Below are 24,210 nucleotides of genomic sequence, written 5' to 3'. Positions count from 1 at the left end.
CAGGCATGTGCATGAGCAGGGGAGGGGCAGGAAGAGAGGGAGAGAGAGAATCCCAAGCAGGCTCCATGCTGTTGACACAGAGTCCAACACAGGGCTCGAACTCACAAACCCATGAGATCATGACCTGAGCCAAAATCAAGAGTTGGACACTTCACCAGCTGAGCCACCCAGGCACCCCTTCTGAAGATGAACCTTAAACTGATCACTCTTCATGCAGACTCAACACACTGTCCATCTTACGAAAATTGAAAAAGTTAATCGATGAGGTTGTTTTCTGACTCTCTGCTGTATTTTCAGATAGAACATTTCACAGCTTCCTATGGCTGATATTTTTGGATGCCCTGTGGGGTACAGTTCCTCCTTTAAAATCTTGATAGTTCAGTTAGTCATTGTCTAATTTTACCACATAAAAATAAAGTGTGTGTGCCCTTCCCCACGACACCAGGACACGATTAGCATCTTTTTTAGCTTCTCTCTCATACTGAGGACAAATATGGGTAAAAAGACAAAAACAGATGGGACGCCTGGGTGGCTCAGTCGGTTAAGCGTCTGACTTCAACTCAGGTCACAATCTCGCGGTCCGTGAGTTCGAGCCCTGCGTCACGCTCTGGGCTGATGGCTCAGAGCCTGGAGCCTGCTTCAGATTCTGTGTCTCCCTCTCTCTCTGCCCCTCCCCTGTTCATGCTCTGTCTCTCTCTGTCTCAAAAATAAATAAACGTTAAAAAAAAAAAAAAAAAAAGAAACAAAGACAAACCCTCTATGCTCCAAATGGCTCCAATTTGTTATTTGTGAACAAGGGGCTGGGGATACCTTTCCTCGATTTTTCTCCTCCCTGACCTTTGGCTGAAAATTTGCCCCAACCCAGAATGTGTGCTCACATTTGTAGCAACACTGGGTTATTACCAAGTTAAGACAACAGTAATGATGAAAATCTGTTAACCAATTACTTCCATTCATAGTCATCAAGAATTCTGGAGGGTAAGGTCCAACTCAGCATCACAAAATCAGCAAACATGGTCACAAAGGGATCTATGTATTTACCCATGAAGGCCAAGACAGTGGGGGGTTGGGGGTGGGGGGAACACTTGAGCTAAGTGCATTCCTGCTTATTAAAATGCCTTTCAACTGGACTTATCCAAACATTACCTCATCTCCTAGGGAATGAACACCTAGTTATCTGAAGCATTCAAGCCTCTACCACCTCATTGCCCCGCCCTTCTCAAAGCAAAGTGATCTGTTTAATGGCAGGAGGATGTGTTCTCCTCTGATGAAGCTGGAGAACAGAGAAGTCATAACCGCCCCCCTCCCCATCCGGCATCTGAACATCAGCTTAGGCTGCTTTGGAGTCACATTGTAAAGACCTTGCATCTGCCTTTCATCTCCCAGCTAGCTCTCCTCCAGCTTGTGAGAATATGTGGCATGCTGGCTCAGGTGGAAAGGCAGGCACCTTAGAGTGAAGACTTAAAACCCAAGTCGGCTGACATATGAGAAGGCCCTGGGTTTCTCATCAGCTGGCTGATTTGTGGACGGTCGCATCGCTGGAGCTCAGCCAGCTGCCTCACCTGATGGAAAATGCTTATGAGCTTTGAAATCACCTTTAAATAGGATATATTTTCTCCAAAGAAATTAGAACCGATTGCTAGCTCCCCATTGCCGGAAATGTATTTGTCAGTTTAGATGACCGATTCAACAATTTGAGACGATTAAGGACTACAAACTGTATCTAAAATTCTATTCAAAGAAGACAATAGTGAAATGCTATTTAGGTCCGGGAGTTCTGTAGTATAGGAATAGCAAATAAAAATAATAGACAAATGTAATTTTGTTTTAGTCAAAAATTACAGACCGAAGTTAAACAGTGGACCTATTATATTAGTGTGGTGGGTCCTAAACCTGGCTGCATGTTAGAATCACCCAGGGAGCTTTAAAAAAATTCCAATGCCCAGGCTGCATCCCACACCAATTAAACCTGAAAGTAGGGGTGGGGGGTGGGGCCCAGGCCTTTGTATTTTTTAAAGCTGCCAGGCAATTCCAATGTGCAGGCAAGGTTGAGAATGTGATCCCTGTCCCTCTGTGGCTTAGTCTTTCAAAATATACTTGGCAGATGGCTTCCCTTCCTCATCTCTGCTGCTAGCTTCTTTACAGCTGCAATCTGGAATAAAAAAATGATTGATTGAGTCACACACAATATATAAAAAATACATGCACACACATTTTTATTTATTTAACTTAGGCCCTGATTATTAGCATATAAATCAGAAAAAAAACGAGTGCCTTGGAACTTACATAGCCTCTCCAAATCTTTAAAGAACCAAACTCTAAAAAACACACACAAGAGATACTTAAGTCGTAAAACACACACACACAAACAGACTTTAATCACCTTCAGGAACCATGATCCAATAATATATTTCATAGGTAAGATCTTGTTCATCAAGATACAAAAGAAAAAAAACAAAAACAGCCTTAAACTTTAAGACATGTGCCCTTAGCAAGAGCACTTAGAGTTAGAATGGTTTATCGGCAGCATTTTGAGGTAGCATATTTTGTAAAGTCAACAGAAGTCACAGAGCTGCTCTGCAGTTTCTCGTGGACACAAAGGGACAGGCCCTCAGCCTTTGCTCTCGGTGGAGGAAAACGAGTGTGTCTGTATTCAGGACCAAGTGAGCCTGAACACACTTCCTACCATCTCGCCACGGCCGTGTCTTCATACACTTCATGTATTACAGGTTTTGGAAAAGGTAAAGGCATTTTGATCCTTCTCTCCTCTTGGTGTGGTCACCGCCCCGGCTGTGGGGCCAATCTTTCTACCACATGCAATTCTCGCTGACAGAACATGTGGGGGGAAGGGAAATAGGGCATCATGGCACTTTTTTAAAAAAATTGGCTCTAACGATTTAATTAATTAAGAGTGACTAACTCCTCTAAGGCTATACAGAGTACTGTTTCTGAAGATCTCCTCCATGATTCTGACCCTTAAAAGGCTCTCCCTTTTTTCTCCCCCTGAGTGTAACATTTTGGGGTATCCTTAAGCTTTCTGCAATTTTCCTGGCAGGATGCGGAGCAGAAAAGCTTTAAAAAAATCCACACATAAAAACAACAACAAAAACCAGGTGCAGGAGCAACCCCAAGAACAGACTTCCTTTGTGCAAGTTGAAACAACCCAAGTTTACAGTTCAGGAAAACGGCCTTCTCTAAAAAAAAAAAAAAAAGAAAAGAAAAAAGTAAATATTCAGCTCAGCTCTGCGTTTTAAACACGAATATACAGTTGAAACAGGTTAAGAATTAAAGCTGCAAATATGGTCCCAACAACTTCAGACCTTGGTGCAGATCAAATTTTTGCCCATGGGCACAGATTTATGAGGGACGTCAAATCCCTAAAGCCCTTTTGTCCCAGTATCCTTTCTGTTTGAAAGTTAAACCCTTAGAAGGAATCAATGGACAAATGAATAAAAATAGCACATGCCCAGGCAAAAAAGGGCATGAGCTGGGCCTGAGCTGCCATATGGAAAACTCTGCCATTGAGTATCCTATACAATCGGCAAAGGCTGCCAGCCCAGATCCAGAGCCCAAGGCATCGGTGAACTTGCCAGCCACCCAGGTCAACTGTGGACCCAAAGCCAATGACACAACTGGGCATCAGCCTTCAAGTATATGAGGTGCTACAAGAGCTGGTTTGCTCAAGGACTTGGGCTGACCCTCGGAGGCCCCCGCCTTGTCCCATGACATCCTGTGATGCAAAAAGGAAAGCACTGCTTACAGTCACTAAAACACACAGAGTGGAAGGTGGGGAATCGAACCGCTCTCTGAATATACCAGCCTAACAAATACAAATAAATTCTTCAACACTTTGTACAACTAGAAGGTGCGTGAGCTGGTATTTAAGCGATCACTTGAAGCTCTCTTTTCCCCTTTCCGAATCAAATAGGAAAATGGTTCCGTTGGGTTAACAGTGTCACTTTAAAAATGCCATAAATTAAATAAGTTAGTTCACATTTTTTTCCCCCAGCACTTAAGTTACAGAGAGTCTCTAATGTGCTTTTGAAGTCTGCATCAACAGTTCCAGGTCTCTTCTGCGGACAGCGCTGGTTCTGTGACAACCATATTCATCCAGCTGCAAAGGTATGAATTGTTCAAGCAGCCCAAGGCCCTGGCCGGCGGGACTGGTGAATAGCTTAGCCCATGATGGTTTAAAGTTTCCGCTGAATCCCAAAAATATGGTACTCCCTTTAAAAACAAACAATAACAAAAAAAAAGGGTAATTCGTACATCTACCAGTTTCAGGCAAGATAATGCGGGAGGTGAGTCGGAGGTGAGCAAAACAAAGACAGTTATAAACACAAAAAAACTATCCTTCCTTACGTCAGCCATTGAACTCTTACCACCCACCTCTTGCCCCAAATAACAAACCACATCCCCAAACGCTTCCTCTAATAATGTTTCCTTATTTAAAGATGATCTTAATGATGCCCGCTTCAGCAAAATAAGCTCATGAAAACCATCTGGGGGCCATAGTCCACCATAAAAATGCTCATGTGGCTGGACTCATAAGAACTCCATAGAATAATACAAATACAAACCTTTTTTATAAAGATGAGCTGGTTTGGCTAATCCCAGAGGTACTAACGATTCTGAAATATTCAAATGCTTTATTTCTCCTCTTGTGCTCAACAAAACAATTGACCTGTATGTAAAAGTTAGAAAGTTGGAGGGAATTTCAGTAAATCAGCATGTGTTAATTGAGCACCTTTCTGAACTGAGTACACCACAGATATGCTAGATAAAAGCAGAACTCAAAACAAACAGGAAAAAAAAACAACAGATTTTTTTCACCTTCCTGCTGTTCCAAGTTTGGCTCCCCTGACCCACCCAGAACTGTGTTGCTATTCCAAGGTGTCTCCAAGAGTAGGGAAGGCAAAGGTCATTTAGGTCAGTTGACCCAGTGAACAAATTGAGACTCTGCTCTTTTATGGAATAAACTAACAGAGGAGGTTAGTTTTGTTTGTTTCAGATACTCTACTTATCTATTTAAGTCCTATTATCTATTTATCAAATAAATTAATAAACATCAATTCTAAAAAGAAATAAAATCTGTGCCCCATGGTTTGGTTTAAATTGCCCTGTTTGCTATGTAGCATAGCAACATGTATACTTAGATCTGTTTGTGGATTTTCTCTTCTCCTGACCTCTCCTCTCTCCTCACTCCTCTGCCAATGCTATGCTGGCTAAATTACTATGGCCTCATGATTTATTTTAATATCTTATAAAACAAGCCCCCTGTATTAAGTTGTCTACAAATATTTTATTACTCTCCCACATTTATTCTTCCAGATGAATTTCAGTACCAACTGTCAAGGACAATAGAAAAGTAACCTATTAGGACACTGATGGAAATGTGTTAAATTTATATTTATGTAGGTAGAGTGACATCTTTACAATATTAATTTTCCCTCTAGAAACAGGGAAAATCTATCCTTTTCTTCAACTTGCTTATATCCATCAGTATTCATTTTCTTAATGAGGGTCCTGACATGTTTTATTAAGATCCAGAAGTTTTAGGTTGGTATGGATTCTTTGAAGTCATTCTAAAGCAGTGGTGACCATTCAGACTCAGAACAGAGGTCTGACCATAGCAACCCTACAGGCCTGACTCCCTTCAGGCTAGTCCCATGAGATCACTTACAGGTCCCCACTCCCCCCCCACCCAATACGTGCACAGTCTCTCCAGAAGTTACTCCCAGTGGCGCCATAACCTCTTAACACTTTGTTAAGACACAACACACAGACAGTAAAGTATTACTAAGTGTTTAGCACACCAAATTTCTGCCCACTAAACATACTTATGTCACCAGCCCAGATGCAGAAGCACAGCACTACCCATATTTTAAAAGTCTTCCTTCGGTCTCCTTTCTAGAAACAACCTTGTGACTTTTTAATGACTTGGTTTTAACTCTTAAATCTATAGGGTACCGTGAAGGACACCAAGTTATCCTAAATATTGGTGGTGAGAGGTACACTCTGGATTGTTTTAGGTGGACTGAGTACCTGTGTTTCCACCACTGGGAAAAGTTTTAAATCCTGAAAGAAAACTGAGGCCTTGGAATTCCCTACAAGTATCTTAAAGCAGAAGACAGGGCTACACATGCACATTGTATATTACACTCAAATAATCCGATGACTTTAGGGGACTTCCTGAGACCTGGTTCTGTAAAGCGTAATGAGCGTAAGTCATCAGATAACCGAAGATGTGTTCAAAAACTAGACAGGACTTTACTCCCCAGGAAGCTTATGTCCCTCCCTTAGTTACTTCACTAACTGAAGATCTGCATGTAAATCAATGTCTGTAGCACAACCAAGGAAGGCAGAAAGGAGCCTGAATTCATCGCCTTGCCTCTAGGCAGGGTCTAACCAATCCCCAAAAAGAAAGGTTTTGTTCATGTGCCTGCTTCTTCAGAGACCAACAAAACAAAACCAATCAGACCAGGGCTCTGAAAAGAGAGACCAGATACTCAACTGCTTAAAAATCAGTTGACTCCTTTCCAGTCACTTCCATGTGAGCCAGGAGATGAATTTACAGCACAATGCCATCTGGGGGCTTATCAGTGGGACAGATGGCCACAAAGGCAAAATTGTGTATAAAACTGCTTACATCAGTAATGAACCTTCTGAGTGAGTTAGGTGCAAAGCAGATCAACCAAATGATAAAATGTGGGACAGTAAAGTTCCAAAATACAGAACAATTCCCCTTCAAAGAGCCTTTACACTATTTGCAAACTCTTCTAATAGCCCGGCTTTCACTTATCAATGATAGGTACTTTAGACCACAGAGGTGTCCATCTGAGAAGAGGAAGGAATGGATACCTTTCAACAGCCTTAAGTGCCCACCGAGGAAAAGGGTGGAAAGACAAACCAAAGCTCAGAGTTAACCGGGTGTCACTTGCTCAAGGTGACTTGTCCCTCTTACAGAGCAAGCTTCACCTACCTTGGAGGGATGCCTGTTCTCAAATACTCTTCCAAGCGACTGATATCAGCAAGAGAGAAAACCTTCTTTGCCATTAAGCGGAAAGGAACGCTGCAGGCATCCACAACGAGGAGGAGAACACCCGGATTTTGGATGGTAAAGTCGGTGCCATTGACCTGAGAAGAGAGAAACGTCTTCCGCCGTCACCACCATTTCATATCTCCAGGATGGCTCATTTTTCTAGTCCGTCCCTCTGTCTTCTAAACCCATGATTCAAATTATAGTTCCAGGATTCAAGCTGCATGACCCATTTATTCTTTCTCCACCAACATCTGAAACTAAGCCAGTGTTCTCTAGACCGCGCCTCGATTGGTCTTTACTGTTGGGATAGATGCTCGAGAAAGGCATCTCGATGGAGGCACTCAGTTGAGCAGCGTGACTCTGCACGTGTACGGGATTAATTTTTGCACACACTCTCTCACTGGGGCCAATGCTTGCAAACTCAGTGAAAGATCAGTTGATAGCCTTGTACTGCAGCTCCGATAGCTCACTTAATGTCACATTGGTTCAGAAAAAAAATACCACACCTCCCCCCACACGTAAGCCCCCCATTAGAGTTTAGGTTTGGAACAGGAGAGGAGCCAGATGGCTTCATCTCCTTTTTTCCATCCACAGCTCTCCTGTAAAATCAAAGTGGAAAAGTGGTAATTTCACCAGGATTTAAGCCACAAGGTAGTAATAGATTTGGTTCACAATTATTGTGAGCTGAAGTTTCCAGTAGTCCTCTTTAAATTAAATTAGCAGTTTGAGACTTCTTGAAGAAAAAGGAACGCCAGACACATCCGAATATCATTAATTCATCAGCCAAAAAAGAAGGAAAAAAAAACCCTCACCAGACTAAAAAATGATTCAACACCAATTTAAGCCACAGGCACTGTTCCTACCTAAAATGTGTAAAATTGGGGCATTTGGCTGGCTCAGTCGGTTGAGCGTGTGGCTCCTGATCTCAGGGTTGTGAGTTCAAGCCCCAAATCGAGTGCAGAGATTACTTAAATAAATCAATAAAAACTTAAGAAAAAAGTTTTCCTTAAAAAATAAAGAAAGAAATTGTGTAAAATTATAAACTATACTAAAGGCTAACAAAGGAGAAATGCTATCACCACTGCACCTGTACTTGTTTGGGGAAATTATATTGAAATTTTATTTCTAACCACTACTGGTCTCACAGGAATCAAAATGACTTTTTCGCTATGTTTATATTGCTCTAATCTAGAGAATAATTCTGGAAATCCTTGAGGTAAAGTACCCTTTTATATTTGGAAAGACTGGAAGTGTTTTTAAGACACTTGTTTTTAAAACTCAGAATACATAAAATTAAGATACATCTGAGAAAAAATATATAATGATACCCAACACGCTTAAACTGTCCTTTTGCAAAGAATCCCCTAAGACCTACTGCTTAAAGAAACACAGCAGTTTCCACACAGACCAAAGCAATGCCATGTCCTAGCAAAGACTCTTCAGGTACTGCAAGGGGAAAGCACTGGAGGCAAATGTGACAAAATACAATGTTCTGTGACTTTTTTGGGGTCCCGAGCACCCAGTATGCAGCAATGGAGTTTTAAAAAAATGTCTTCACAGGGCACCTGGGTGGTTCAGTCAGTTAAGCGTCTGACTCTTGGTTTTGGTTCAGGTCATGATCTCACAGTGCATGCATGAGTGCAAGCCCTGTGTCAGGCTCTGCACTGACAGTGTGGAGCCTGCTTGGGATCTCTCTCTCTCTCTCTCTCTCTCTCTCTCTCTCTCTCTCTCTCCCTTTCTCCCTGCCCCTGCCATGCTCACGTTCTCTCTTTCAAAATAAAAATAAAACTTACGAAAACAAAACAAAACAAAGTCTTCCGACTCTGGAGCAGAGTCTGAGATTTTTTTTGAGCAAAGCAGTATCTTCTTAAATTATTTAGTGAAGTTAATAGAGCAGAAAGACTCGGCACCCACTCGCTTCCATTACACAACTGACTCCCACCCAGATACCATGCCAACCGGCTAGGATCAGGCTCTCCAGGTAGCCGACGGCATTGAGATGCTGAGTTAACAAATTTCATGCCAAAAAAAATCACATCTCAAACATAGTACAAAACGAGCAGTTGCTAACACAGGATAGTAGGCATAAATATACAGTTGGGAAATCTTTGGGCTACCTTTAAATAGGAATCTTCTCTATTTATTTTTAATATTCGTGTGTGGTCATGAGATCCAACCGCTTAACAAATTTTAAGTGTGCAATACATAATTGTGGACTGCAGGGACAACGTTGTACAGCAGCTCTTGAGAGTTTATGTATCTTACTCAATTGAAACTACATGCCTGCTGATCAGGAATGCCTCATTTCACCCTCCCACCTTAAGTAGGGATATTCTTGTTTTAACTTGTTTTAATGTTTATTTTTGAGACAGAGACAGAGAGAGAGAGAGAGAGAGAGCGCGTGAGCTGGGGAGAGGCAGAGGGAGAGGGAGACACAGAATCTGAAGCAGGCTCCAGGCCCTGAGCTGTCAGCACAGAGCCCGACGCGGGGCTCGGACTCACGAACCGCGAGATCATGACCTGAGCCGAAGTCAGACACTTTACCGACTAAGCCACCCAAGTGCCCCAGTAGGGATACACTTAATTCAGAGTTGCTACAAAGCTCTTAATTCAGAGTTCAGCCCTGGAAATGGATGGTGGGGATACCTGCACAAAAATATCAATGGACTTCATGCCACTGAGTTGCACACTTAAAAACGATTAAGATGATTGGGGCGCCTGGGTAGCTCAGTAGGTTAAGTGTCTGACTCTTGATTTCAGCTCAAGTCATGATTTTACAGTTTGTAGGATTGAGCCCCGTGTTGGTCTCTGCACTGAGAGCTTGGGATTCTCTCTCTCAAAATAAATAAATAAACTTAAAAAAGAAAACCCTAAAAAATGGTTAAGATGATGAATGTTATATTATAAATACTTTAACACAAGTAAAAAATTGGGAAGGAAAACAAGAGTAAGGTAGAATTTTGTCAACATACAACATGTGGATTTGTGATTGTGTTGCCCACCACTTTAAAACACTGGGCTCGTATGGTTAGAGGATGGGTCAAGCAGATGAAGGGGATTAAGAGGTGCAGACCTCCAGTTATAAAATAAATAAATCACAGGGAAGAAAAGTACAGCATAGGGAATAGAGTCAATAATATTGTAATAACTTCATATGGTGTCAGGTGGTAACTACACTTACCATGGTGAGCATTTCATAATGTATACAGCTGTCAAACCTGCTGTGCCTGGAACTAATATAACATTGTATGTCAGCTATATTTCAATTATAAAAGTTAAAAAAGAGGGGCCTTTAAAGAGACCACGTGAGACTGGGACCAGGCCCAGGCTGGATGTCACTTAGATGGCTACATACCTGCCACCACAAGAGTTCCTAACACAGTGGCACTTGGGTCAATCTGATTTTGGACAGATCTCATGCCAACAGCTGGTTACCACTGGCGAGCTTGGCTCTTAACCCCAATTCTAAGTGTTGGCGATGAGGTTTAGGCCTTTACTTCCATAAACTTGCCTAGAACAGACAACTAGCACTTTGTGAACAAATTTTGACATTCACCTCAAAGTTATCAGTAAAGACAATCTACTGAGAAAAAAAAAGATTTTTTAGTAAGTTTGAACTTATTTAAAACTGCAAATGTTTAGGAGGTACTTATAACTTTATTACATTGCTTGCCACCAAGGGACTGTTGCCAGAGACGATTCATGTCACTGGGATGAAATATCAAAGTGAGAAACTGAGGCAGGGTACATGTCAGATGGTACTTACGGAGATCACAGACAGGTCTCCATGCTGAGTCTCTGCTTTACTGGGTGACTGGAATTGCACGGGGAGGTAGCTTTTATGAGGATCACTAGTAAACACCACCTAAACGGGGAGGAAATTCCATATTAACGTCAACTGCATCTTCCTTCAAAAGGGCCTCAAATTAAACCCAATTATATCAAACCCAATGGTGTTTTCCCCCTTTGTACATATTGCATGGCCTAGAATTCCATGTGTTGTTGATACAGATGTAACACAAGAAGTGATTGTTCCTCACTTTCTGGAATAATCCCAGTCTCAAATCATTGTACTCTTATTAATAAAACCAATTCTGCAAATGGCTAAGTAAGTGTGCTTTACACTTATAAACACTTTATGCAAACAATAGTCACAAATGTTTTTAAAGGTCCTTTTCAGACCAGTTATCTTAAATAGGGACTGAGTCACTCCCGAACTAAGAAGTATAGATGACAAGGATTACCCTGTTCAAAACCTTTTAGTAGGCTGTGCATCACCAGGCTAAATTCTTCTACCAGACTTGCAATGTGTCCCATAAATCAAGCCACGCCTTATGTACGGGCCCCTAACCCCACTGTTCTAGCACATTCCACACACAGTGCAGCAACTTTGCTTTCCCACAGTGCTTCATCTCCTTTCCTGCCAAAATTCTGCCTTTGCAGATGCTGTTCCCTCCCAAGAGTGTCCTTGTTTCCTTCTACTCCTCAAAATCACTCCCAGCCTCCAAATCCCACCTCCTCCCTCCTCCCTAAAGGCTTTCTTCTCATTCTAAAGCAAGCTTCTCACACAACTGAGCACCTAAAGTATTTATCTTTCTGAATGGATGTCAACAACTTCCTCACAAGGGCAAATAGTCATGAGACATCATGATACTAAACATTCAGAAGCTCCACATTTCTTTGAGTCTCCGGTTTGGAGTCAAAAATTCATGTGAATTTTCCTATTTACTCCTAAGGTACATGTGCCTGTTTTTAATATTCAAAACAAACTCATTCCCTCAAATCTCCAAGTAAAAGTGATGTTTTCAAACACTTCAAGTACCATGCAATTGCACCAATATATGTCATTGGTATCATTGGTATTTTCAAAAAAATAAATTCTAACCAGTGTTTCAAGCGCATGCGCACACACACACACACACACACACACACACACACACAACAAAGAATGCTAAACATTAAGGTATGGAACCATTAACAAGACAGGCTATTTCCAATGATGATTATTTTTAAAAATTATAATGTTGGAGTCGTAACTATAAATTATATAATCTTGTCAGTAATGAAGAACTTTCTTAACAAATTCAACTTGAGAATTGGGCTGGAGAATTTACTTTTCCACAAAGATTATCTAAAAATGCCACTTTAGCAATTAAGACATTACATGGGACAGGCAAAGATCTATATAAACTTCTTCAGGTACATGGCTGGTGGGTTGGTGGGTTGGTGGGTGAGTTGATTGGTTGGTTGGTTGGTTGGTTGGTCGGTGGGTTGGTGGTAGAGTTTTAGTTGAGTTGGAGAATAGAGGTGGCACAGGGATATGAAACACTGAAACTGTGATAGTGAACTGCCATTGAAAATATACTTACCATATATCATAATAGGAAGGAAAAAAAATCCCTGCCTTTACTATCACCGATAGGCAAAAACAAACGAGAAACATTTCTGATTGAGTAGGATTGGCATACGACCAAGAATTCTAATATTTCACAAGTTCCCAGGTGATGCTGATGCTGTCAGTCTGGAGACCCCACTTTGAGAACTGTTTCCCTTAACCCATATTTGTTTCTGTAAAGGTTAAATATTAATTCTACACTTCTTTTTCACTTAGAATTGGTCTGACTTCCTTTAGAAACCCCATGCCCAATTTGAGCTCATATTTTGGACTTTCAATGTCATGTTTTCTTAAGATCCAGAGAGAAACTTTATAATTAAGAATATGTTGGGGCGCCTGAGTGGCGCAGTCGGTTAAGCGTCCGACTTCAGCCAGGTCACGATCTCGTGGTCCGTGAGTTCGAGCCCCGCGTCGGGCTCTGGGCTGATGGCTCAGAGCCTGGAGCCTGTTTCCGATTCTGTGTCTCCCTCTCTCTCTGCCCCTCCCCCGTTCATGCTCTGTCTCTCTCTGTCCCAAAAATAAATAAAAAACGTTGAAAAAAAAAATTTATAAAAAAAAAAAGAATATGTCAGGTGAAGCATTCCACTTCTAGCCCAAGTTAGTTTGTACTTTTAACTACAGACAAATATAATAGCACATGCTTCAAAATTAATCACTTCCAACCTTGAAAAAAAAGGAAATAATTTTCATATCAAGTGCATTTTTGGAAGAGAAATTTTACAGTCATCAATAAAACAACGTATTTTTCTACATCATTGAAATGTAAACCCAATAGCAATATTGTAACAGAATCACACCTGAGGGGGGATAAAAGATGAGGACCAAAACGTCTATAGTCATCCAGGATAAACTGACATATCACAGGGGTAAGATATTTTTATTATGAATTTGGACTAGTTTGCTTCTTATAAGCATCACATTCTACAATGGGCCACAATTCAGGAGAAACCATGCAATATTTCTAACTTGGCAATACAGATGTTTCAAAGAAAAATGTGCCTATTGCAAAAAAAAAAAAAAAAAAAAACCCAAAAAAACAAAAAAAACCCTCCAAAAACAAAAAAAACTTTTCATTCTTTCTCTCAACCCACAGTCCACTTTTCTTCCTTGTTTACCTGTTGGGTCCCGCAGCCTTGACAAAGCCCGGTGAGCATGGATGGCATGCGCTTGAGTGCTGATGGCTTCCTGTAATACTGAGGATAAGCTTTGGCCATGCAGTTACTGATGTCTTTTGAGTCTGTTGCTGCCTGGATCTTGACTCTTTCGCATCCCTGAGATGAACAGTAACTGTGGCCATCCCTGTGGCTTTTGGCTTTGAGATACAAAAATAGTAACCTGTGTAGAACACAAACCAATCCATAGGGTGTTAGACTGACACTCACAAACTAACAAAAATTCCTCAGATCAGCTCATGGCCTAAAGGGACATTCCTCTAATAAAGTAACTTTTCCTTAAAAGAAAATAAATTACAAAAGTAATAAAGTTGTTTCTCATTCCTTTCTATCCTCCTAGGGTCCTAAGTCAAATGTGAAGACTATGTTCAGAAAATATTTTGATAACCCAATTCAGTCATTCTGGAACATATCAAAGTTAATTTCTGGATTAAATTAGTTCAATGGGTAATTTGGGAGGATGGCCTTTGGTTTGGTTCAAAAATTCTTTGGAAAATTTTAGACTTGTATTGAGTTTTAGGATTTTGTAAATTAGTGTGGTTTATTCTTTTTTTTTTTTTTTTTTTTTTTTGTTTATAAATCATTTTGGTTTAAGGCATAAAATTGAAATAAAAATAGCAACTGTGACTTGCTTGGCTAAGGCCAAGATATGGTCTCACATCAGTTCCTGTGATGTTTACTAAGAGCAGATGGGCCTGAGGTCCTTCTGTCTGTACTTTGGCCAAAATCAAGTGAAATGAATAGTCACGCCCACTCTGAATGATCCTCCAGCTGCCAAGATGAATGGAAAAGTCACTTCCAGGCAACAGTCCAATGTCTGTCAGCGGAACTAGTGTTTCTGAACCAAGGGGAGACTGCAAAGCATTTGATCAAATGTGATTGATTACTAGAGATTAAGAACTCATATTTTAATAGGAAGTCAGTGAACAATGAAAAGTTGCGATACTGAGGAAAAAATCAGCCATTGTTCTAACATCGATACTTTTAACATATATGCAGAAGGAATGAAAGGGACCTAATTGGGTCTGGGCTTTTTGAGATATAATTAAAAATTGTCAAAATGAATAGAATTAAAAAGAATGAGAACCTTGGAGACTGAGGGATTATAAAAATACCTGGCTGAGCAATCCCTATCAAAATAACAGCAGCATTCTTCACAGAGCTAGAACAAACAATCCTAAAATTTGTATGGAACCAGAGAAGAACCCAAATAGCCAAAGCAATCTTGAAAAAGAAAACCAAAGCTGGAGGCATCATAATCCTGGACTTCAAGCTGTATTACAAAGCTGTAATCATCAAGACAATCTGGTACTGGCACAGAAACAGACACTCAGATCAATGGAACAGAATAGAGAACCCAGAAATGGACCCACAAATGTTTGGCCAACCAATCTTTGACAAAGCAGGAAAGAATATCCAATGGTATACAGATAGTCTCTTCAGCAAGTGGTGCTGGGAAAACTGGACAGTGACATGCAGAAAAATGAACCTGGACCACTTTCTTACACCATACACAAAAATAAACTTAAAATGGATGAAAGACTTAAACATAAGATAGGAAGCCATCAAAATCCTAGAGGAGAAGGCAGGCAAAAACCTCTTTGACCTTGGCTGCAGCAACTTCTTACTCAACACGTCTCCAGAGGCAAGGGAAACAAAGGCAAAAATGAACTATTGGGACTTCATCAAAATAAAAAGCTTTTGCACAGCAAAGAAAACAATCAGCAAAACTAAAAAGCAACCAACGGAATGGGAGAAGATATTTGCAAATGACATATCAGATAGAGGGTTAGTATCCAAAATCTGTAAAAAAAACTTATAAAACTCAACACCCAAAAAACAAACAATCCAGTGAAGAAATGGGCAAAAGACATGAATAGACACTTCTCCAAAGAAGACATCCAGATGGCCAACCGACACATGAAAAAATGCTCAACATCACTCATCATCAGGGAAATACAAATCAAAACCACGAGATACCACCTCACACTTGTCATAATGGCTAACATTAATAACTCAGGCAACAAAAGATGTCAGCGAGGATGTATAGAAAGAGGATCTCTTTTCACTGCTGGTGGGAATGCAAGCTGGTGCAGCCACTCTGGAAAACACTATGGAGGTTTCTCAAAAAATTAAAAATACAACTGCCCTACGATCCAGCAATTGCACTACTAGGTATTTATCCACGGGATACAGGTGTGCTGTTTCAAAGGGGCACATGCACCCCCATGTTTATAGCAGCACTATCAACAATAGCCAAAGTATGGAAAGAGCGCAAATGTCCATCAATGGATGAATAGATAAAGAAGATGTGGTATATATATACAATAGAGTATTGCTCGGCACTCAAAAAGAATGAAATCTTGCCACTTGCAACTATGTGGATGGAGCTGGAGGGTATTATGCTAAGTGAAACTAGTCCGTCAGAGAAAGACAAATATCTTATGACTTCACTCACATGAGGAATTTAAAGATACAAAACAGATGAATATAAGGGAAGGTAAGTAAAAATGATATCAAAATAGGGAGGGGGACAAAACATAGGAGACTCTCAAATATAGAAAACAAACAGAAGGTTGCTGGAGGCGTTGTGGGAGGGAGGAATGGGCTAAATGGGAAAGGGGCATTAAGGAATCTACTCCTGAAATCATTGTTGCATTACATGCTAACTAACTTGGATGTAAATTAAAAATAAACAAAATAGGGCGCCTGGGTGGCTGAGTCGGTTGAGCGTCCGACTTTGGCTCAGGTCATGATTTCGCGGTTCATGGGTTCGACCCCAATTCGGGCTCTGTGCTGACAGCTCAGGGCCTGGAGCCTGCTTCCGATTCTGTGTCTCCCTCTCTCTCTGCTCCTCCCCTGCTCATGCTCTGTCTTTCTCTCAAAAATAAATAAAGATTTAAAAAATTTAAATAAACAAACAAATAAATAAATAAAAATACCCGGCTGAACAAAATATTTCCCAGCTAATCATGAATATGTGATCCCCAGACCATCCTCACAAATTTAGGTGTTGCATTTATTTTTGTGGAAAATCAATAGGGAATGTGGAATTTCTGTCATCTGTAGAAGAAAAGTCCAAGTGGGTGTTTTAAGTCTAATTAGAAATTGAAAATCAGAGACAATTATGGTAAGAGAAGACTTAAGCTGGCCACACTGGCTGCTGGAGGGGTCCTGGAGGGCAAACGAGCTGCATCTTATTCAAAAACTAATAAGGCACTCGACTAAAACCCGACCTCATTCCCCCATCAGACTCGCCACCCTTCTCCCCATTCTGAACTTGTCTTTCCCCAAACATGCCATGCCACGTTCTTCCATGCCTCCATGCATCTATCCACACTGCTCCTAGGGACACCTTACCCCTCTCTTTTTCCATCTCCTCCTACTGGTTCCTCAGGAGTTAGCCCCATGACTGGGCATCCTAGACCGAGCTTCTGGGTTACCGCAAAAGGCCTACTGAACATCCTGCTACGGGATTTACAGCATATAATCCTCTAGCTCTCTAATTACTTGCTTGGCATGCCCACATCCTTCAATGGACTGTGAATTTGTGGAAGAAATGAGCCTTATTTACATCAGTATCTTTACAGCACCTAGACGATGGCACGTGATAGGAATGTCAGCTCAAGGAATGGATACTAAAGGAGCATGCTACTTGTTGGAAGAGTACAGGAGATCGAGCCTACCATAACCCAAAGGCTGAGAGACTGTAACTGGATAAAAGCAGACAAAGCCAACAGGACCCCAGGTGAACAGGATTAGAATTAAAAAGTGGAAAGATGTAGCCTAGAGAGAGTTGAAAGCAAATATGCCATGGTTATACAGTGGTTTGTTTTCGTTTTTTGTAAACTCAAGGTCAACTTGAAAGATCACCTTAAAGGAAGAAAAAAAAAGAGAGCTTTTGCTGAAATATGAACTATATCACATGTAAATAATCATCTTAAGGGTTGTGATAGAAAAAATTATTTTGATTTTCCATTGGGTCTACTGGTTCTTTACTGACAAGGATAATTTCTCTCTCTAAATTGCCTTAATAGGTATATGGCAAACATCTTCATTTCATTCCTGCTGCCAACTATAATTACGAGGCATTCTGTCTCTAAACCTCTAATAGTGATGAGCAGAGAATTACCCACATCAGCTGCTTTTCTAAACAGCTGTCACATCACAACCTATTCTTAGTTAGGGTGAAGAACTAGTCATTTCACCATTAAAGAAAAATAGCAATAATTCTCATTCACTGGTTGTGCTTCATTACCCCGCGCTGGAGTCAAAATAGAATTTCCTCTCCGACTGCTTTCTCTGCAATTCCTCCAGTGAATGCACAGGCTCATACTCTTCCATTTTGGATAATGAGCCATTATGGCGCTGTAAAAAGCCAAAGGTAACCTGAAAACTTGTGTTTGATGGATAGCAGAGGCCAACTCGAATCCAGTCATTCCTGTAAAGGAGAGACAATAAAACAATGAATTCACACTTAGGCCTATATAATTTTGAGTATTATAGCATATGTAAATTTCAGCCATGATTTTTCTCCTCCTTAAATTTCTCCTGTGTACTGAGCCACTAACAGTGAAGTCCTGTACCCCAACATACCAGCAAATACCCTATCTTTGTATGTTCCCCACACTTCTCAATATATATATATATATATATATATATATATATATATATACACACAACAATTGTCTGGCTTATAAAAAATGTCTTAGTTTCAACAGGACTTCAGGGAATGTGAATAGAAGTTGGATAAAATGTACTTAGGCACTGCAAGAAGAGAATAAAGTTAAGTGACATGGCTGGGTATGGGGTACACAAAGATGGAGGAGACACTAAGAGCCTGATAGCGGGAGCATACACCGGTAAAATCTTTGAACAGAACTTTTTAAAATTTTTTAATGGCTACTTATTTTTGAGGGAGAGAGAGAGAGACAGAGAGGCAGAGCATGAGCAGGGAGAGGGGCAGAGAGAGAGACAGACACACACGGAATCCAAAGCAGGCTCCAGGCTGTCAGCACAGAGCCCGACGTGGGGTTCAAACTCACAAACTATGAGATCATGACCACAGCCGAAGTCTGACGCTAACCAACAGAGCCACCCAGGCGTCCCTAAAGAGAATCTTCTTTAAAGTAATCTCTGCGTCCAACGTGAGGCTCAAACTCACAACCCTGAGATCAAGAGTTGCATGCTCCACTGACTGAGCCAGCCAGGTGCCCCTTCAAAGAATTATTTTGTTTATAAATGTGTTTTGTCTTTTGTTATTGCATTTAGGATAAATACCTAGTGGTAAAATTGCTGAATATAAAGGCATATGTATTTTTAAAGTTTTTGATGCATATTACCAAATTACCATGGTGTTTTTTCCTTATCTGATGTCCTATCTTTAGATATAAAATCAATACTTCCTGAAAACAATTAAAAATATTGCCCTTTTTTAAATCATTTGCTGTTTGGGGGAATTTTTTTTAAGTGATTTAATGTTTTGTTTTGTTTTTTTTTGACAGAGAAAGAGAGAGAGAGAGAGAGAGAGAGAGAGACAGTGCAAGAGGGGAGGGGCAGAGAGAGAGGGAGACATAGAATCTGAAGCAAGCTCCAGGCTCTGAGCTGTCAGCACAGAGCCCCATGTGGGGCTCAAACTCAGGAATGGCGAGATATGACCTGAGTCAAGGTCAGATGGCTAAATAACTGAGCCACCAGGAGCCCCTTCAGGCATTTTTTAAGTCGTGGTAAAATATATGTAACAAAAAATATCATCTTTTTATCCATTTTAATTCCACAGTTCCATGGCATTAAGTACATTGGCAAGGTTATATAAATCACTACTATTCTAAAGAATTTTTTTTAAGTTTATTTATTTATTTGGAGAAAGAGACAACACGCAGGGGAAGGGCAGAGAGAGAAGGGGAGATAGGATCTAAACCGCATTCCCGCTAACAGCGGAGAGCCCAATGCTGGGCTTGAACCCACGAACTGTGAGATCATGACCTAAGCCAAGATTGCCTGCTTAACCAACTTAGCCACCCGGATGCCCCCTCTTCTAAAGAATTTTTAAGGGCACCTGGTGGCTCAGTCAGTTAACGGTCCAACTAATGGTATCGGCTCTGGTCGTGAGCCGATATGTGAGCCGTTTGTGAGTCTGAGCCCTGCGTCAGGCTCTGCGCTGAGCCCGCTTGGGATTCTCTCTTTCCCTCTCTCTCTGCCCCACCCTGCTTGTTCTCTCTCTCAAAAAAAACCCAAAAAACAAAAAAAACAAAAAAAAAAAACACTTTAAGAATTGAAACAATATGTAACAAGGCCTTAAAATTATTCATGCAGATTTTACCAGTACTTTCGCTAAAGAATAATTAGAAATGCAGACCAAAAATGTCTAAGAAAAGATGCTCTGTGTAATATCATTTATAATAGCAAAAGGGGGATATGGAGAGGCTGGCAGAAGAAACACTAAATGTTCATGGAGGAAGAGAGTAGTTAAATAAATCTTGGTTTATCTATATGCTCAGAAAACACGTGAGGGCGGAGAGAGAGAACAATACATTTATAATGTCTCACTTCGATTAGAAGAATTCTAGGGTTTTTTTTTCCCATTTTCCTCATGTTTTTCTCTATTTTCTTTATTTTGTTTAAGGAATACGTACAGCTTTTATCATGTGTAAAGTGTTATTTGCAGAAGAGGCACTGTGGCAAAACCTATGACCGCTCCATGATCATATTAAATTTGAGAAGAAAAAAATTATCTGTCTCCTCCTCTTGCCTCTGCCCATGATGAAATTTTTACAAACTCTGAGCTACTTAAGCAAGGAAAGTCTGACTGAACTTCAAAAGCCCATGCATATTTTTGAAAATTCTGGGCTCAGCCCTTTTTCACTTTAAAATATTTTTACTTGCTCAGTATTTGTTCAAAAGTTACACGTGATACTTATAGAATCCTGCATACCACGTGGTTGTAATACCTCACCTCAAGTTCGTAACCTGCCAGATATAATTCTTCGGACTACTGATCGCTGACATTTCTCCTTGAGCCTCTGTAGCTATCATTTGTTTCTTTCATTGCCTTCTCCGCTGCTCACTCACGGGAGCGATAATATCATACTGGCTTTTAGGAAACTGCCCCCCAGACACACTGTGAACTAAGGATTAGAGACGAGGAGATAGAACAGGATCCAGGCAACAGATGATAATGGCCTGAACTCAGCCACAAGCATCAGAGGTGGAAAGAAGAGGAGAGATGCAAACAACATTAAGGAGACAGAGCTAACAGGGTTTGGTCACTGATGGGAAGGGATGAAGAAAAAGAAGAGTCGGTGATGACTCCTGGGATTTTTGCCTTGGTTGACTCAGTAGGCAGGGCTGTGATTCTCCAGCAAAGGAACAGAGAAAGCGCAGCAAGTATTATAGGAAAGCAGCAATGGTCCAGTTTAGAGGATGTGCGAGATCTAACAGCTCAGAACCCGCTGATATTCACCGATCCTTGGAAGTGACCTACTCAGAGCTGAATTCCTACATGTTCTATGCCTCCCTCTGTTCATTTCAAGTGAGCGTTTTAAGAGAGTTCTAACAAGTCAGAGCTTTATGACCAGCCAGGTGAACAAGCCATTTTGATTTTTCCAGTACATATCTGAGCAGTTGCATGGAGTCTCATAGGTTAACCATCACATATAAATAGACTGGTTACCTCTACCTTTCAAAATAATCCCATCCCTCCCTTCCAGCATCCCCTGTCACCTCCTCTGAGGCACCCTATGCTCTTAACACGCTGAATCCATCAGTCCCTGAGCAGAACCAGCTTTTTCTCAAAGGTATTGTTTTTGTAACAAGACAAAACACTTAGTATCCCTTCCTCAGGGGCACCTGGGTGGCACAGACAGTTAAACGTCTGTCTCTTGATTTTGGCTCAGATTGTGATCTAACGGTTCATGGGCTCGAGCCCCACGTTGGGCTCTGTGCTGACAGCATGGAGCCTGCCTAGGATTCTCTCTCTCGCCCTCTCTCTCTCTCTCTGCCCCTACCCTGTTTGCTCATGCTTTCTCCCTCTCTCTCTTTTGAAACAAATAAATAATCCTTAAAAAAAAAAATAAACACTTAAAAACAAAATCACACGACTCTCTTCTGCCAAGTCTGAACTTGGCCTCAAAAGTGTTTTCATGTTCTTGATTACCAAGTGCTCAGTTGGAATACCAGATAAAACTTCTTTCCATCTCAGCTATGGGGCATTAAAGTATTCAGCAGACTATATTATAACCTAATGGCTTTCTGCACACAATACCTTGACCATAGACAATAAGAAATGTTTTTAAAATGACAGGATTCAATTGCTTAATCTCATCAGCATAAAATACATACAGCCTCCACATGAGAAGAACAAAGTACATGAAAACTGGCATTCTTTACTCGCTACAGAAAAGTGATAATTTTTCTCCACTAAATTACAACTTGCTCAGCTACTTGAAGTAACCGTAAGAGAGACATACCTGTTGAAGTTTATGAGGTATAGAAAAGCAGTCCGTGGGGCAGGTCCATTCCAGTGGATGGTATAGCCCTTTTCCAGCATGATCACAGGCTGGTACTGTGGAAAGGTGGCCTTCTGGTTAATGCCTCGGAGCACCATCGGATAGGAGGGATACTCATCTCGTGCGATGGTCATCGTCAGATTCTGAGTGCTCCATGTCTGGACATAAACCTTCAAAAAACAATTAAGAATGAAAGGAAAGGGGGCGCCTGAGTGGCTCAGTCGGTTGAGCAGCCAACTTCGGCTCAGGTCATGATCTCGCGGTCCGTGAATTCGAGCCCCGCCTCGGGCTCTGTGCTGATGGCTTAAAGCCTGGAGCCTGTTTTGGATTCTGTGTCTCCCTCTCTCTGACCCTCCCCCGTTCATGCTCTGTCTCTCTCTGTCTCAAAAATAAATAAACGTTACAAAAAAAAAAAAAAAAGAATAAAAGGGAAGAAGACTCTTAATTACAGAGAACAAACTGGTGATTCCCAGAGGGGGAGGTGGGTGAGGGGATGGGTGAAATAGGTGATGGGGATTAATACACTTATCAGGGCACCTGGGTGGCTCAGTCGGTTGAGCATCCAACTTCAGTTCATGATCTCGAGGTTCGTGGGTTCAAGCCCTGCGTCAGGCTCCGTGCTGACAGCCTAGAGCCTGCTTCAGATTTTGTGTCTCCCTCTCTCTCTGCCCCTCCCTTCCCTCTCAAAAATAAATAAACACTTAAAAAAACTTTTTTTAAAGCATACTTACCATGGTGAGCACTGAGTGATGTATAGAATTGCTGAATCACTATATTATACACCTGACACTAACACTGTATGTTAAGTCTACTGGAATTAAAATTAAAGCTTGATACAAACTTTTAAAAAGAATTAAGGAGGAGAGAGCAAAAGCTTAAATAGCTAAACAAACATTTCCAGCACAAAGTCCAGTGTCTCTACTTTCAGAACAGAGGTTCTGTGATCTGAGCCAGACTAAACGAGTAGAAGCCAACTTCATCGTAAGTTATACTTAAAATGAAGCCCCACTTAAACTGAAATGGTAAAACCAGACCAAGCATTCTGCTAGCCAAGATCTTCATCATCTCCTCCGCCACAACGGGCCAGCTTATTCATCAGAATATAAAGCCTTTGCGGCTTACACAGCTTGTCAAAGAAATACCTCAGTCTGAAGAACACACATCCAAAAAAAACCCGTAAATTAACGTGAAACCTGACACCCTCCAGTCAAATCTGAAAGCCTTTTCTCTAAAACAAGAGATGGAAAATTGAAATATCTTAGAGCTTCGGCTTTTCATTTTCCATGACCTACATCAGCCCAAGAAGTCATTTTTCACCCATTCAAAAAAAAAAAAAAAAAAAAAGGCTTTATAAAGCACTTTACAAAAACTGGAAAAATATATTAAACAGAGACAACTTTGAGAATTCCGAATTTATTCCAGTGGTATTTGAGCCCTTGCTCTGCCAAAACAAAACCTTCCCCAAATGCATCCTCTAAAGAACAAACCTCAGAACAATTTCCTAAAGCAAATCAGTATCCTGTAACAGAATTCCCCAGAAGTCTTAAAACATTTGCAGAATACTGTATTTAATCCACAATATTTCTCTATTTTTCTTCCTGTCATTTCTACAGTTTTGTACATATTGAGCCAGGAAAGCTTAAGTCTTATTTGTGTTTCAACACAATACTCTCCTTTCTGATACCACTTAAAGATTTAAAATAGATGGGAAATATATATTTTGAGATTACTGACTGTCTTCATTTAAATATATATATTTAGTATGTACTATATATTATAGTTACTACAAATAACATACTTATTTTTTTAATTATTATTTTAATGTTTATTAATTCTTGAGACAGAGACAGAGTGTGAACAGGGGAGGGGCAGAGAGAGAGGGAGACACAGAATCTGAATCAGGCTCCAGGCTCTGAGCTGTCAGCACAGAGCCCGACGTGGGACTTGAAACCACGGAACTGTGAGATCATGACCTGAGCTGAAGTCAGACGCTTAACTGACTGAGCCACCCAGGCACCCCATAACATACTTATTTTTAAACACAGGTTTATATTTAACCTGTAGGTTACATATAATACATATTGTTTTTAAAAA

General features: G+C 40.8%; 1 protein-coding gene across 3 annotated transcripts in view; it reads right to left on the bottom strand.

Annotated features, from left to right (window-relative positions):
- Window positions 1-2,192: 2,192 nt before the first annotated feature.
- The window catches only part of CEMIP2 (cell migration inducing hyaluronidase 2), an 86,367-nt gene continuing 64,349 nt past the window's right edge, over window positions 2,193-24,210 (bottom strand). For all 3 annotated transcript variants that reach the window (XM_058695707.1, XM_058695706.1, XM_058695708.1), the window contains exons 18-24: window positions 22,078-22,286; window positions 17,868-18,050; window positions 13,553-13,772; window positions 10,809-10,907; window positions 6,983-7,137; window positions 4,581-4,684; window positions 2,193-4,227 (exon numbers count right to left, since the gene is read on the bottom strand). In XM_058695707.1, coding sequence (XP_058551690.1) covers window positions 4,031-4,227; window positions 4,581-4,684; window positions 6,983-7,137; window positions 10,809-10,907; window positions 13,553-13,772; window positions 17,868-18,050; window positions 22,078-22,286 — 1,167 coding nt within the window. In that variant the 3' untranslated portion in view covers window positions 2,193-4,030. The remainder of the gene's footprint in view (window positions 4,228-4,580; window positions 4,685-6,982; window positions 7,138-10,808; window positions 10,908-13,552; window positions 13,773-17,867; window positions 18,051-22,077; window positions 22,287-24,210) is intronic.

This window comes from Neofelis nebulosa, chromosome 12 (assembly GCF_028018385.1).
Source record: "Neofelis nebulosa isolate mNeoNeb1 chromosome 12, mNeoNeb1.pri, whole genome shotgun sequence".
Classification (NCBI taxonomy): domain Eukaryota; kingdom Metazoa; phylum Chordata; class Mammalia; order Carnivora; family Felidae; genus Neofelis; species Neofelis nebulosa.
This window is presented reverse-complemented; position numbering and strand designations above follow the sequence as displayed.